Genomic DNA, 15,961 nt, shown 5'->3' with positions numbered 1-15,961 from the left:
ATGATAGGCCCTTTTATTCTCGTATGATAATGTATTTGTATCCTATTATTCTATGACTCTTATTTTGAAGGACAAATTGTCAAAATCTTGGCAATTTCCGACTTTTTATTGTAAACTTCAAAAACTTCTTTGCTCTCATTCTACTAATACCCCAGAAACTCATATTAAAACTCTAAATATATGTGTATTTTATGGTTAATGTTACACAAGCATACTTACAGTAAAGTCCTTGCTTGTTTCGCTATTAAACACTGAACTATTGTTTATGAAGCAGTGGCATATAGCATATATACTATGGCATAATATGGTGATCACTGCTTGAAAATGAATATCAGTATACAGCAGCTATATTGACCCACTTCTATATACTAGATTACATTCCTCAACAGGTGCACAGAAGGAGGTGCTTGTCTACTGTGTATGTCCCTCCGCTCACCTCTGTATTTTACTTTTGCATCCTACTTCCACCTAGTGTCTCAGTGGGGAACAGACATTAAGTGTTTGTTAATGGAGAAACATTATTATTCAGTAATTACTGTTTATTTTATATGTTTTATTGTTTTCACTACCATATGAGAAGTTAAAAAAATGTTTGTGTTTGTAAATGTTGGCACAAAGTTTTCATTGTTCTGCACATCTGTATCCTGTGAAGCCTACATTATATCGCTATTTTAACCTACAACCTCATCACTTTTAGTATGTGACTCAAAATGCTGACTCTCTTGTCTGTTTGACTTACGACTGTCTAATAGTTTTGACCTCCGAAGTCACATTTATTAGATAGTTATTAACTTACAAGGTCAAAATAATTCGTAGTTAGATATTAGATCATTATTGACTTACTGAGTCAAAACATCATAATTTGTACCTATCTTATAATTTTCACTTACAATCTAAAAATAAAATGACTTTGTGACTCACATGTATGACTTTATAGCATACTTTTTGTTTGTCATAGTACTTTTATTGCCATCATGCATACATTATCATTTTTTTTTCTTTCTTGGTGAAACTGGGTTTAGGAGAAGTGTGATGCTCTGACTCCCGCAGAGCAGACCAGGCCATCATGAATGAGAAGTAGACCCGGTCAGTTTGATGCTCGTGAGACGTTACAAGGCCCGATAACCTCAGACGTTCTTTAATTTATCAATTACCAGTCAGCACACCACACCTGAGTCTTTTCCACCTGAATGAAACGGTAGAGCGAGCCAAATGAGATAAATACAACGTAGACCTATTTGATTTGGATGTTCCTGTTGCGCAAAGATACTGCGGCATTTGCTTTATACTCGGTGAGTCACAGTGCATGCTTGTATCGCTCCGCCGGCAGAGGAAATGCTCCTAGACCAATCACATCTGTGTTTACACCATCACCTGTCAAACACACACCCTCTGCTATATTTTCTCTCTGAAAGGTAGGATTCTTCTATTTGTTTTATTTCCCCTTTTATCTAAATGTGTACACAGTGGAGGAAGACTCTTTGGCACGGTGGTGAGAAAGCGTGTTCGACTGTAACGACAAGCAGCCAGGGTTAGCAAGGGTAGCGCCCCCGGAGCTAGCGAGCTGGAGCTGGTTATCTGCCCGCCCGGCTTGTTTTTTTTAGCCGATTATCAGAAAGTCCTTGCGCCTAATCATCCCCGGCTGAGGTCGGAGCCTAGTGGTGTGTGTTAGCTTAGCGAACACGGCTAACGAATATTTGAAACCCTTGGCTTGTATTCGCCAGCGTTAGCATAGGATAACATAGCCTTCGAGCTAACAGGACCAGCCATGCAGCGCATCCTCAAGCTAGCAATAAAAGACGGTGGTCTGCCAGAGAGAGGTGCGTTTAGCGGGGTCCTTAGCCAGCACCGTGCACGGCTGAATTAATGTCGCCGTCTATATTTCTTATTTATCTTTAGGGAACTGGTACACTGATACTGAAAGGCACAGTCGCTGCCAAGTTAGCGTTGGACTGTGTTGCAGTGTGCCAAGCGCTCTTTGTTTCTTTCAAGTTTCTCGCTTGAATTTCAGTGTGATTATTAGCGAACTAATATTGTGGTAGAAGATGTTGCTCTACAATAGCAGACTTGCGACTGTAGTTACTCATTGGTGGAAGAGGAATTGAGATCCATTATAAGTAAAAGTAGCAAAACCACAGCCTAAACATCCATAACAATTAACAAAACATGCATAAAAATCATTTATTTTGTAAAACTACATTAGTAATTACAGTAAAATGTACTCAAAGTGTCAAAAGTAAAAGCACATGTTATGTAGAAGTTACATTACCTTGTAGTTGCATTAATTATTACTAGAGTGAAATGTGGAATTAGCCTTTTACTGTTGTATTAGGATTAGGTGTGGCTAATTTTAGTAACTATTTTTGTATGATCTGTGAGCACCATATTCTGTAAGGTCTTAAGGGATTCTGTATGCACAGTCCTCTCCTGCATAGTAAGTAGCTGTCATATAAATGTAGATGGGGATATAGATGGAGTAAAAAGTTCTTATATTTGCCCCTGAAATATAGTGATGTGGAAGTCTAAAGTAGCTTTATGTGGAAATGCCTGTATAGCACTTAGTAAATGTGCTAATTATATTCCACCACTGCTCTTAACATACCTTTTTACTCCTTTGTTTCCACTTAAGCAGCTTTAAGACTATTTAAATGGCCTTTTTCACACTGTCTGACAGTAACACATATCAGCTTGTTCCACCTCCTCACTGAAGCTAAATGAGTGATATATTCAAACCCAAGACATCACGTTTTTTATGGCTGCACTGTTGCACCAAATAGAAATATTCTACATTTCTTGAAGATTATTTTTATACGTATTTTTCCCATATTTTTGTAGGCACTCCACTACAATTTAAACTAAATTTCTGTCGTTGGCTGCGCAGCATGAGTTCGTGATGTCTGACCAACGAAGTGCTGCGGAGTTAAGCGACCCCCCCCCCCCCCCCTCCGTAAAACCAAGTGTAAGACACCAGGGGCTGAATTTACAAAATATTGGTTGAAAAAAATTTTTTATTCACCAAACAGTAAAAAGTCACATCATGTGGTCACATTTGCTCACACACTGAAATTGAATTGAATTTGTGAAACTGTAAAGGGGGGACGGAGAGATACGGAGAAGGGAGGGGAGAGAACAGGAGGAGAGTGAATCAGATGGAGACAGTATAAGGTGCAGTGCAGTGTGGGTGTTTACAGTATTAACCCAGGATCTGAGCTGTACAGCTGTTTGATTTACAGTGTTCACTTTTAGTAAAATTCTTTTTCCTGTTGTGCATCCAGGAGCTGAAAAACACACTCACACTGAAGCGACTACGGTAGCCGATAACTGGACGGACTCTCTGGCAATTGACCTTTTGCAGGTAAGCATGGACTCACTTTGTGCAGTGTAGTTAGACTAAGCTTCTTCTGCTTGAGCTCAGTGTTACTGTATATTGTATGTTTGTGTTCTATTCCTTGAGGAGTGTCTTGTTCTTTTTTGTGCTGCAGTTATTTCTCTTTTAGAAGGGCTTGGGCAGAGTCTTTACCGACAAGAACAAATTTCACATGCCACTTATGATCTGAATACACATTGGGAGAAAATAGTAACATTTCAGGAGAAACAGGCCTACCGGGACATTTCACAGATTTTAGATAATAACACAAAGTCACTTTTGTGCTCAGCCAGAAGCATCACACAGCAGATCCACAGATGAATTTGCATGCCTGTTTATGAATGAGAAAAACATCTTGGCTGTAAAGCAACAAAGTTAAATAAAAGTGAGAATTTCCTGAACCAGACCAGAAAAACAAGTGAGAGATATAAGAGATGACACTTGATTTCCTTCATCAACTGTTAATTGGAGCACAGGATCTTGTAGATGCGTGCTTTTAAGCATTCAGTTGTTTGTTTGTTTTTTTATTGCTGTGCTAGCAGTTAGTAGCCATGAAAATGCAATATTCTCCCTAAATCACAAGGCCGTCTTTGTGTTCATGAAATTGGTCTGACAGTCAGTAGAGCAGTGCAAAGATCAGCAGATTTAGTTTTTGGTTTTCTTCCTTAAAACGCTCAGGGAAGGCTTGTTTGACCCGCTGTAGTAATGTAAGTGAGGATCCTGTGATTCCGCATCACAAGGAATGTGAGCAGCAGTTGTTTTCTGGTCCAGGACGACTCTTTGAGTGTGACTTGTGATAACCCTGTCCCAGAGGCTTTGTATCACCGTGTGTTTGTCTGAGGCTTGTAAAGTGCTAATTGGAGCACACCTCAGGTGTAGGGTGCTGCATCGGTGCACTGTAGCGATGCCACAGAGGCCACCTCAATCTTCTGGGGCTTGTGGAAAGCAAATCCACTGAATATGAAACAGTGCATTCAAGGGAGGGAAGAAGAACATAATAGAGACAGCTTTGAATAAGCTTCTGTCTGTATATCTGATGGCTTTTTTGCTGTTGGATCATCCAGTCAGTATTTAATTAATGTGAAATTTTGTGCACATACAGCAAGTAACTTCCTCCTCAGAGATTATAGCGTTTGATTTATTCATATTTTTGCACTTCATCCTTCTCCACCTTTAGTGGAATAGCGGAATAAGTCTTAAACCATGAGCTCAGTGGCAGTGTTGACCCCGGAGAGCTTTGCGGAGCATCGCAGTGGCCTCAAGGACCAGGAGATTACAGGTGACCTGTCATCTATTTTTACTTTTGTTCCTGAGGGTTTTCAGACTAGTTATCCACCTATCAGCCCAAGAGACACCAATTTAGTTTTTTTCCTACTTGCCTTTATGTATGTGCAGTGCAGTTTCTGTTTACTGTATGTGTATGTGATACTTTTTCAATGCTTTCTTTCTTAGATAAATATGATTTTGGAATATAGTTAATGGTGTCTCTCTTTTCTTTTGGATCTCCTTGTATTCATCAATACATGAATACTGTTTTCTTTCTCCATCCTTCCCTTTTTTACCTTCGTTTCTCCGGGCCAGGCTGTGTCCCAGAGGATGAGGCCTACATCCCCACTTACCTGGAGGCCTTCCCTCCGCTGCCGGAGAAGGGAGCACCAGGGGAAAAGGCCGGGGAGCCGGCTTCAGCATGGGGCAGCAAGATCAGGCCCATCAAAGCCTCTGTCATCACCCAGGTCAAACAGCCTCTGACTACATACATAAAGGGACACACCTACGTTTAAAAGTATACATGTACAAATGTTACAGGTGAATGCACATACACACTGAAGAAAGAAGAAAAGTTTGCATGGCCTGCAGCCAGTTTCTGATTTGCAAACTGTCTATCTGTGCAGAAAGAATGAAATTATTTTCCTGACAATAACAATAACATTTTGCCCCAAGCCATTTTAGTGCCAGTAAAGCTGCTCAATAAATTGCACCTGTTCTGGGAAAATAAGCAAGAGAGACTTGTTGTCTGAAATTTGAACTTCGCCTCTCCTTCCCTCCAACCTGCCCTGTCCCCCCCAGGTGTTCCACGTGCCCCTGGAGGAGCGTCGCTACAAGGACAACAGCCAGTTTGGGGAGGGCGAGGAGGCCAAAGTGTGCCTGGACATCATGCAGAGGACGGGGGCTCACATCGAGCTGTCCCTGGCTAAAGACCAGGGCCTGTCCATCATGGTCACGGGCAAACTGGACTCTGTCATGAAGGCTCGCAAGGAAATTGTGGCTCGCCTGCAGACACAGGTACGTTTACTATATTTTCCTCGTGCTTATATTATGTTAAATGCCTAAAGTGTGGGGTGCTGAGTGCTGACTGCTGAGTGCATGGCAGGAGTGTTTTCTTGACAGGATCCACTGAAAAAGCTCTTTTTGCTTACATAAGCACAGCACATCTCATTATAATATCAGAATGCAATTTGACACCACCAAAAAATGCAGAAAGTACACGCTCAGAAAACTTAACTCGGTTAAATAAAACAGATGGATATCAGCGCCTGGCTACTTTGGTTTAAAGTTGTGATATTACTTGGTAAGCTTTGTTTTACAGTTGTAGTCAGCTGTGAGATTATCACCACGAAAGAAAGTACTGTAACATCTTGGAAAAGCCTAGTTCAGCATTTTGTACCTACATATAATAAACGTATATATTGGTACAAGCAATGTGTTGAACAATTTGTATTTATAGAGATATGACATTGTCGTATCTTGGACCTCATCAGCTAGGAGATAACTCAGTCCTAAGTTACACAAGGATAGTTAGTGTTAACTGCAGATAGAAAACTACTTACTGTGCAGTCAGGCCAGTTTAGGACAAAAAGTTGAGCTGAAAATTGACCGTCAGCTCCCAAGGGTGGCCTTTCCGGGCTTCAGCAGCAAACATGCTGATTTCCACTTCAATTGGTGCACTGAGGTCCAACAGTTTAGCTGAGCTGCAGTTATTGATACAATAGCTCAGAAAAACACTCTGTCCTCTTCGCAAAGTCGAATGCGTCTGTATGTGTTCACCCACCGAGTGAGCACTTCACATGAAAACTCACGTGTTTCATTTCTCAAGAATCTGAGGCTGCTTTATCAGCAATTGAGGTTTTTATGGATACGTCTGAACCTTAACTTTATTAAAAGAGATTTATATAATGCTAATAAAATCAGTCCAGGCGAGACAGTAAGCGCTCATTCATTGTTTCACCGCCTGTTTCCGCCGCGTAAGACGACAAACCTAGCTCACGTTCTCCCTCACACGTCCCCAGGCCTCAGCTACGGTCGCCATCCCCAAGGAGCACCATCGTTTCGTCATCGGTAAGAACGGTGAGAAGCTGCAGGAGCTGGAGCTGAAGACGGCCACCAAGATCGCTATTCCACGTCCTGACGACCCCAGCGCCAACATCCGCATCACCGGCACCAAGGAGGGCATCGAGAAGGCTCGCCACGAGATCCTTCTCATCTCTGCTGAGCAGGTTAGCGTAAATTAAAAAAAAATGTAGAGCTAAAAACAGAAGTGGTTGAAGTTTGTCTGAGGTTGCATTGGAGTAAAGAGTAAATAAATAAGAATACGACCTTGTCATCAGGTATTTTTGATTCTGTCATGAGGAGCCATTAAGACTGAAACTGTCTCTTTTTAGATACTAATTAACTTTACTGATCAAATATTGAATTACTTCTTGATATTGTATGTGGCTCTATAATGAAAGTCACCTTAGTATCTATGAAAACCAATATTAACAAATTCTGCCATTTGTTCAACTCTTGTTTGCCGACTCCCCCCACCCTCCCCCTCCTCTTCCTCCTCTTCCTCCTCTTCTTCCTCCTCCTCCTCTTCCTCCTCCCCACTCCCCAGGACAAGCGTGCGGTGGAGCGTCTGTCCCTGGAGAAGGCCTTCCACCCCTTCATCGCCGGTGCCCACAACCGGCTGGTGCAGGAGCTGAGCCAGGAGACGGGCGCCCGCATCAGCATCCCTCCGCCCAGCTTGCCCAAGGACGAGATCGTCATCACCGGGGAGAAGGAGGCTGTCGCCCTGGCAGTCAACCGCATTCGAGCCATCTACGACGACAAGGTTTGTTCAGGAAGGACAGAGATCATATAACCCCAATTATAACTAACTTAACCTGGCGCCTTAAGAAGCTAAAGAAGCCAAAATAATCTTTAAAAACTTAATTTACCTAACTATAATTTATGATGTGTCACCGAAATAATGTTTGTTGTTTGTTTTTTCTGTTATTTCTTCTCAAATTCTTTTTTTTTTTTTTTTTTTTTTTATTTTTTTTTTTTTCCTGTTGGGGTTTTTTTTTTAATATTTTCATTCTATCACTGCTGGTGATTATTTTTGAATATTTTTTTTTTTTTGTCATTTTCATCAAAATTTCAAAGTGTTCTAAATTAAAAATGCACATAAATATCAATAGAAACATAGAAAAAGGAAAAAGAAAGAAAAACAAAAGGGAAACAATGAGCAAAACTAAACACCAAATTCAAGACGTTTTGTGATTTGCTCAGTAATTCATGCAAACTTTTAGTCCCTGCTACACTTGCATTGACATTTCAGACATTCAGGTTTGTGCGCTATTACCCAGAAAGACTTGCTGCGAGCGAGCAGGTTGTGGCTCAGTTTCTGTGACTGCAGATATTAACTTTGTGGTTCACCACAGTCTCACTTTCACCACTTGTTCACTGTGCTGCTGAGATCTAAAAACCTCAAGTGCAACGAAACCTCTTTGGTGCAGTGAGACAACCTGTTATTGCCGTCACGAGAAACTACAAAAGATGGACAGATGAAATGCGGAGAGGAAGTGTGTGTGTTTGTGTGTGTGTACCAGATGAGCGGCGGCGATAGGCAAGCCGGAGATAATGTGGAGAGAAAATTGGATTTCGCCAGAGAACAACAGGATGAGAATGCTGATTTGATTTAGTGCATATGTATGAGAGGCAAAAACAAATAAATTTTCTCCGCTGCCTTCTTGCTTTCAATCACTTTCTGTCTCTCTCCTCTCCCGCTCTGCTCATCGTTTATTTCCCTTTGTCTTTCTACTTCTAAATCCACCTTTTCCCTCTGTTCACTCCAGCCTCTCTCTGCTCCGTCCTTCCTGTTTCCTGTCTTTCATTTCTCTTTCTGTCTCCCGTTGTGCTCTCATCCATCCCTCATTTTCGCCACTTCCTCCAGCCGCACTTCCTCTTACCGTGGATGTATTTTTTCCATGCTGCTCATGATTTACGATCTTGTCCTTGCCCACCCTGCAGAAGAGGAAGACCACCACCATCTCTGTAGAGGTGAAGAAGTCTCAGCATAAGTACATCATAGGGCCAAAGGGCAACACCCTGCAGGAGATCCTGGAGGCCACGGGGGTGTCTGTGGAGATGCCCCCTCTGGACTCCGGCTCAGAGACCATCATCCTCAGGGGGGAGCCTGACAAGCTGGGACCAGCACTCACACAGGTCTACGCCAAGGTGAGGAGGAGAGTGTGACTTGGACGGAGAAATCAAAGTAGTTGAAAAGCAGGGAAAGCTTGTACATAATACATTTACATAATTGTCAGTTTGTGGATGCACATTATTTCTTGGTCTCGCTGCAGGCTAAGAGCGTGATGGTGGTGGAGGTGACCGCTCCGGCCTGGCTGCATCGCTTCATCATCGGCAAGAAGGGACAGAACATCGGACGGATCACACAGCAGCTACCCCGGGTAAGGGGAGAGCGGGAGAGGGGAGGGGAGGGGGGGTGCTCCTGCAATGTGACAGGAGTGGCAGGCAGGCAGCGTGGGGGATCCTGTATCTTGTAAAATGGGGGGGGTACTTTAACTTGTAACATGGACTGAAGATGTGTTTGTAATTAATGGTGACACTGAGGAGGATCGACACAAGGCGGGGCGGGAGAAATAGCTCTCTGATCGGGTCGCCTGTGTGTGTGTGTGTGTGTGTGTGTGTGTGTGTGTGTGTGTGTGTGTGTGTGTGTGTGTGGGTGTGTGTGTGTGTGTGTGTGGGTGTGTGTGTGTGTGTGTGTGTGTGTGTAGGTTCACATCGAGTTTACGGACGGTGAGGAGCGCATCAGTCTGGAGGGGCCAACAGAGGAGGTAGAGCAGGCTCAGGCCCAGATACAGGAGATCATCAAAGACCTGGTCAGTACACTCACACACACACACACAAACACACACACAGGATTCAGCACTATGTACAACTTCAGTGACCAATCTTACATCTCCCTCTTTGTTCAGCTGGTGAGGATGGACTACACTGAGGTCATCATAGACCAGCGTTTCCACAGACACCTCATCGGAAAGAACGGAGTCAACAGTGAGTGAACTTTTGTTCTGAGAATGTCAACAGAAAAAAATCTGGGACGCCTCCTGAGCTGGGGTTAAGTGTTTGAATGTCAGTGGGAGCAGCCATTTTTAAATATGTGAACTTTAAGGTAGGATGAGGCGCCTCGGTGAAAACATCCACCAAATTCATTGTATGTTATTAAACAGTAAACACATCACACACATCAGTTTATTTACTGCTTTCTTGTGCTCTCTTCAGACAAGTAATAATTAGTAATTGACTGTAATAGTTGAAAAGTAGCTGTAAAAAGTTCAGCTGTCATGGAGCACAGCGGCTGTGGAGCGTCTCAGTTCATGTCACTTAAAGGAGCTAGAGTATTTGTAAGTTTTGGTATTGCTGCATAGCCAGCATCAAACATCAAATGTCTCTGTCACGTCTTTTCTTCTACTGAAGTTAGCACGCTAACCAGCTAGCCCCAACCCGTCTTGTCACTTTCCGACGGCGACTCACTGTAGCCTCCAATCTGCCCGGAAGACGCAGTGCTGCTCAGAGGGCGAATTATAACCTCTTGTATAATAAAGACAGCCATGGCCGAAGCTCTTGTCAAGTGACAATCACCACCACCTGCTCCCGGCAAGAAACCACGTTTCGCGGCAGAGAAAACTTTAAAATGAACTCTAGCAGTGAAAAGTTTTCACTGTGTGAAGGGGGGAAATGGATTACGATGCAGGGGTGGTGTGACAAGTTTTTTTTGAACGTTTTGATATTTTTTTCCCACTAGGAAAAGTGGCCAGTATTGGTTTCATTTTTAACCGTACTAAATGAATTGGAGCGCAACAAATGTTCGTTGTGAAATACGAACCTACAGTGTTTTTACAGCCATGTTTCAAACCTACAGGAGGTTGGTGTTTGATTCTCCAGAGATGTGGCATTTCTTTGAGAATGGACCCCTTCCCTCCTCTTCATTTCTTCACCGTCCTTGTCTTCCTGCTCCCTTCTCCCCCCTCCTCCCTGCAGTCAATCGGATCAAGGAGCAGTACAAAGTGTCAGTACGAATCCCTCAGGACTCCGAGCGAAGCGGCCTGGTCCGGATCGAAGGAGACCCTAAAGGAGTCCAGCTGGCACGCAGAGAACTCATCGAGATGGTCCAGAGAATGGTGAGAATGGGTTCAAAGTTTAGGTGCATGTATAGAACCTATTATAGAGTCATTACTTATCTTCCTGTTTCCAGGAAAACGAACGCACCAAAGACCTGATCGTGGAGCAGAGGTTCCATCGGACAATCATCGGCCAGAAGGGAGAAAAGATCAAAGAAGTTCGAGACAAGTTCCCTGAGGTGAATGTTCTGACCCTTCCTGCACTTTATCTCGTCGGTTCATCACAAATAATAAAATAATGAGTAATTTAATTTGCGGAGTACTATCTCATCCACCTCTAGGTCATTATTAACTTCCCTGACCCGTCGCAGAAGAGTGACATCGTCCAGCTAAGAGGGCCGAAGAACGAGGTGGAGAAATGTGCCAAGTTCCTCCAGAAAATCATTGCCGACCTGGTACGACCCACCATTGTCCGTCATCGTCTGTCTGCCTGTCTCACCCTCTCTGCTCTTGACTTAACAGCAGCTTCCTTTCTTTTGCAGATTGAGAACAGCTTCTCGCTCTCTGTTCCCATCTTCAAGCAGTTTCACAAAAACATAATTGGTAAGGGCGGGGCCAACATTAAAAAGGTGAGACTTTGAAGTGGTCTTTGAGAACTTGACAAAACCCACTTAAAATTATAGACACTCAAAACTTGTGTGGTCATTTAACACTCAGATGGATCATATACACACACATATATATATATATATATATATATATACACACACATACATATACTTTACATTTACATATACTACTTTTTTATGCCTTACTATACTATGACATGATGTTAAAGACTGAAATTAACACATGCTGTTTATGCCACCAGATCCGTGAAGAGACCAACACTAAGATCGACCTCCCGACAGAGAACAGTAACTCAGAGATGATCGTCATCACAGGCAAGAAGAGCAACTGTGAGGCGGCCAGAGACCGAATCCTCGCCATCCAGAGAGAACTGGTGAGACGTCAGAGACTGCTGATGTCATTTGTGCTGCTTTTTTATGCCTTACTATACTATGACTTTTTATGCCTCTTCTTCTGTCATCTCTCCACTCTTTCTATATTTATTATATTGAAGAAGTATTGACAAAGTGCTGGAGAATGTTTTGACCCCTAGAATATTCTTCATGTAACTGCACAGTCTATTAAACTCACAATCTTTATCTGTCTCTCTTCATCCCGCCAGGCCAACATCAAGGAGACAGAGGTCACCATCCCGGCCAAACTGCACAACTCTCTGATCGGCTCCAAAGGCTGCCTCGTGCGCTCCATCATGGAAGACTGCGGCGGCGTCCACATCCATTTCCCCTCCGAGGGCTCCGGCTCGGACAAGGTCACCATCAGAGGGCCTGCTGGAGAGGTGGAGAAAGCCAAGAAACAGCTGCTGCAGCTGGCTGAGGAAAAGGTTGGTGGGAGAGGACAAAGAACCATGAAGAATGGTTGATACAAAGAGAGAATGAACAGAAGAGGTGTCTCAAAATGAAGTGAGTTACTATAAAGAGAAGGGAAGGAGAGGGCAAATACTTACATCCTTTTCCTGTCCTCTTTCCTTCCCGCCGTTTTCAGCAAGTCAACAACTTTACAGCTGAGCTGCAGGCAAAACCAGAATACCATAAATTCTTGATTGGCCGTGGCGGGGCAAATATCCGCCGTGTGCGGGACAAAACGGGGGCTCGAATCATCTTCCCGTCGCCGGATGACACAGAGCAGGAACTGATCACCATCGTGGGGAAAGAGGAAGCCGTTCGTCAGGCTCAGAAGGAGCTGGAAAGTCTGGTCAAAAACCTGGTAATTATACACTGCATGTGCTTTGTTCCGAATTACTTTGCATACTGAGTACGTCCATTCAAAGCTGATTGAACAGAGGCAAATCACAAGGAAAGAAGAGGTAGAGGTCACCTGAAGGACACCATGAAACCTCTAAATCTTCAGTGTCATTTATTCTTAAACATCCTCTTTCTTAGTTACCACCTTTCTGTTCCCTCCTTCTCCAGGACGACGTGGTGGAGGACAGCATGGTCGTGGACGTTCGCCACCACCGCCACTTTGTGTGTCGGAGAGGCCAGGTGCTGCGGGAGCTGGCCGAAGAGTACGGTGGCGTGGCCGTGAGCTTCCCTCGCACCGGAGCCAACAGTCAGCGGGTCACTCTGAAGGGAGCCAAGGACTGCGTGGAGGCTGCGAAGAAACGCATCCAGGAGATCATCGAGGACCTGGTGAGACATTCCAGAAAATAAAAAATTACATATTTGTGCCATTGAAAGTGTGTTTTTGCTGAGTATTATCATTTTTGATTGTTTGCAAAATACTTGCACATCAATTTAGTGAAGCTACTTGGTTGCCACGGTAACCAAATGATGTTGTGGCCTCATGTTTTGCTCAGAGATTTTACCAGAAGTGATGGGAACAATCCTCCTGCACACAATCTGTGTTTGCCGTTGTTACCCAGCTGTCTCCTCTCTTCCTCCCCTCTCTCGAGCAGGAGTCCCAGGTGAGCGTGGAGGTGGCCATCCCTCAGCGCTGCCACCGCGCCATCATGGGGCCTAAAGGCTGCCGCATCCAGCACATCACCAGGGAGCACGAGGTTCAAATCAAGTTCCCCGAGAGAGACGACAGCGCCGCAGGTCAGAAACATAACACACGAAAGAAGTGTACCTGCAGCTGTGATACCGAAACAGCACCACAAAGACAACAGAAAAACGTTTAGCCATTAATGTAGATGCAGCAGTTATGTTTTTACATGGGAAACATACAAGCCAAAGAAAGTCTTTTAGTCCATTTTTCATTGTAAAATTCCAGGTCAGGAGCCTCCACAGGAGAACGGTGAGGTCAGTCCAGAGGCGGAGTTTGTCCCCCGCAAGAATGACATCATCACCATCTCTGGGAGGGCAGAAAAGTGTGAGATGGCTAAAGCCGCCTTGCTGGTAGGCACCATGTTTTTTTTTCCTTCAGTTACAGATGTGATGCCATCTTGTCTTTTTTTTTTTTTCCCACTGCCACCAATAATCACGTCTCTGCCTCCTACTTCAGGCGTTGGTGCCCATAACGGAGGACGTGGAAGTGTCTTACGAGCTGCATCGCTACATCATCGGCCAGAAGGGCAGTGGCATCAGGAAGATGATGGAGGAGTACGAGGTTAGCTTGACTCTCTGGTGCCACCGTCTGGCCGAGAGACATTTCACACCGCAGGTCCAAAGGCCTGCGTCAGTGATGTAACAAGAAAAAGCTGTGATTAACACGCTCAGCTATTGGGGAAACTTTTAATCGGTAATATTGATGCAGAGCTGGAGTGTAAGTGAGGGGGATTTCCTCAGAATGGAGGAAAATGTAAGTGATCTGTAACTGATTGTTCGTTTTGTTGCAGGTGAACATCTGGGTGCCGCAGCCCGAGAAGCAGCTGGATGTGATCAAGGTGACGGGTCTGGCGGCCAACGTGGAGCGAGCCAAACAGGGTCTGCTGGAGAGGGTCAAAGAACTGCAGGCCGAGCAGGAGGACAGGGTAAACCCCCCCCCCCCCCCCCCTTTTAGAAAACCTCTTACACAGTCATCAACAGCAGTTTTTTTGCTCCCTCTTACTGACCTGTTATGTCAGCAGATACGGTCTCAGCGGTAGCAGCGGAGGTGCTTATTCTTTCACATCAAAACCTTCTAATTGTAACTGCACAGGTCATATGAAATGTGACGCCGGGATACTGTGAACGTATTTCAGTGTTTGAGATGAAGCTTGCTTGCTCCGTGTCCTCCCAGGCCCTGCGCAGCTTCAAGGTCACCATGTCCGTGGATCCAAAGTTTCATCCCAAGATCATCGGCCGCAAGGGAGCAGTCATCTCTCAGATCAGAAAAGACCACGACGTCAGCATCCAGTTCCCCGACAAAGGAGACGAGCAGCAGGTGTGTGTCATGCAGCTGACGTACCTTGAGCTCCTAATCTCAATGGTTCCTCCTTTCTTTCCCTCTATTTGCATGTCACACGTATTTCTCCCCGGTTCTGTGTGTTTTCCCTCCTCTATCCTCGTTCTCCGCTCCCAGGATCTGATCGTGATCTCGGGGTACGAGCGTAACGTGGAGGAGGCGCGTCAGTCCATCCAGCAGCTGGTGGCCGAGTTGCAGGAGATGGTGAGCCAAGACGTTCACCTGGACCCGAGGACCCACGCTCGCATCATCGGAGCCCGCGGCAAAGCCATCCGCAAGCTGATGGAGGAGTTCAAGGTTAGACGTTGGTTGTTACGCGACGGCTCATCGTTTGATCTTTTACTCTGAACACGGAGGAGAGAAGTTCTGATTCGGTTTCGTACGTTGTGGTTTTCCACTTTATCATAACCATGTTCTCCTCTTCTTTACGTTTTCAGGTGGATATCCGGTTCCCTCAGCCAGGTTCTGACGAGCCTGACAAAGTGACTGTGACGGGCCTTCCCGAGACCGTCGACAACGCCATCGACCACCTGCTCAACTTGGAGGAGGAATATGTGAGTTCACACAGCCAAGGATGCATTAAATACAAATACACACACACACAAAAACCCCCCTCAGTAACAGCAGGGCAGAGCAAAGGGAGGCTGTTGTTTAAGAGCCGTTTTTCTTCTCTCCTGTCTTCACCTCTCAGTTGCTCAGTGTGACAGAGACGGAGACCTTGGCGGCGTACATGAAGCCTCCGTCTCGCTACGGAGGGGGAGGGGGCGCAGGAGGCGTGGATGATAGCAGCGGGGGTCCGGCTAAGGGCTTTGTGGTGCGGGACGCCCCCTGGAACGCAGCAGGGAACAAGGTGGGCCGTGTGGATTTTTATTTACCTTGAATATGACGCAGGTGTACGTCAGGAGTGTGTAGGAGGAGCCGCAGACAGAGATGTCATCTTAAATGTAGATTGATGAAGTCGATCGTATGTTGTACAGTCAGTGCCTCGCCTTGCGTCCATGTCAGTTTTGTACTATATCAAGCTCTTTGTGTGGGTTCGTTCCAGGCTCCTGACATGAGCAGTGCGGAGGACTTCCCTACGTTTGGGACGGGCGTGGCCCCGAAACAAGCGTCAGCCTGGGGGCCGAAGAAGTTCTGAAGCCGCTCTTCTGGAGGAAAACGAAACAAAAAAAAAATCCCTCTGTAAAGTAGATGATGAGAGACAAAACAAATCTCTAATCAAATTGCTGCTCGCCTTCCTTCCTCCTCCTCCTCC

General features: G+C 44.9%; 1 protein-coding gene across 1 annotated transcript; it reads left to right on the top strand.

Moving 5' to 3' along the window:
* Window positions 1–1,376: 1,376 nt before the first annotated feature.
* On the top strand, window positions 1,377–15,961 carry LOC111232995 (vigilin-like). Its single transcript, XM_022760712.1, has 28 exons — window positions 1,377–1,415; window positions 3,276–3,355; window positions 4,545–4,646; window positions 4,949–5,100; window positions 5,435–5,650; window positions 6,655–6,861; window positions 7,242–7,457; window positions 8,639–8,845; window positions 8,971–9,078; window positions 9,406–9,510; window positions 9,607–9,685; window positions 10,673–10,812; window positions 10,887–10,991; window positions 11,094–11,207; window positions 11,295–11,381; window positions 11,624–11,755; window positions 11,984–12,202; window positions 12,364–12,585; window positions 12,792–13,010; window positions 13,277–13,418; window positions 13,594–13,718; window positions 13,825–13,929; window positions 14,159–14,293; window positions 14,542–14,685; window positions 14,824–15,003; window positions 15,144–15,260; window positions 15,398–15,556; window positions 15,752–15,961. The coding sequence occupies exons 3-28, from the start codon at window positions 4,571–4,573 to the stop codon at window positions 15,842–15,844; spliced, it is 3,804 nt and encodes a 1,267-aa protein (XP_022616433.1). The 5' UTR covers window positions 1,377–1,415; window positions 3,276–3,355; window positions 4,545–4,570; the 3' UTR covers window positions 15,845–15,961.

This window comes from Seriola dumerili, unplaced genomic scaffold, assembly GCF_002260705.1.
Source record: "Seriola dumerili isolate Sdu_G_001 unplaced genomic scaffold, Sdu_1.0 BDQW01000362.1, whole genome shotgun sequence".
Taxonomy (NCBI): domain Eukaryota; kingdom Metazoa; phylum Chordata; class Actinopteri; order Carangiformes; family Carangidae; genus Seriola; species Seriola dumerili.
Note: the sequence above shows the minus strand (reverse complement) of the source record. Positions and strands in the feature narration are given on the sequence as shown.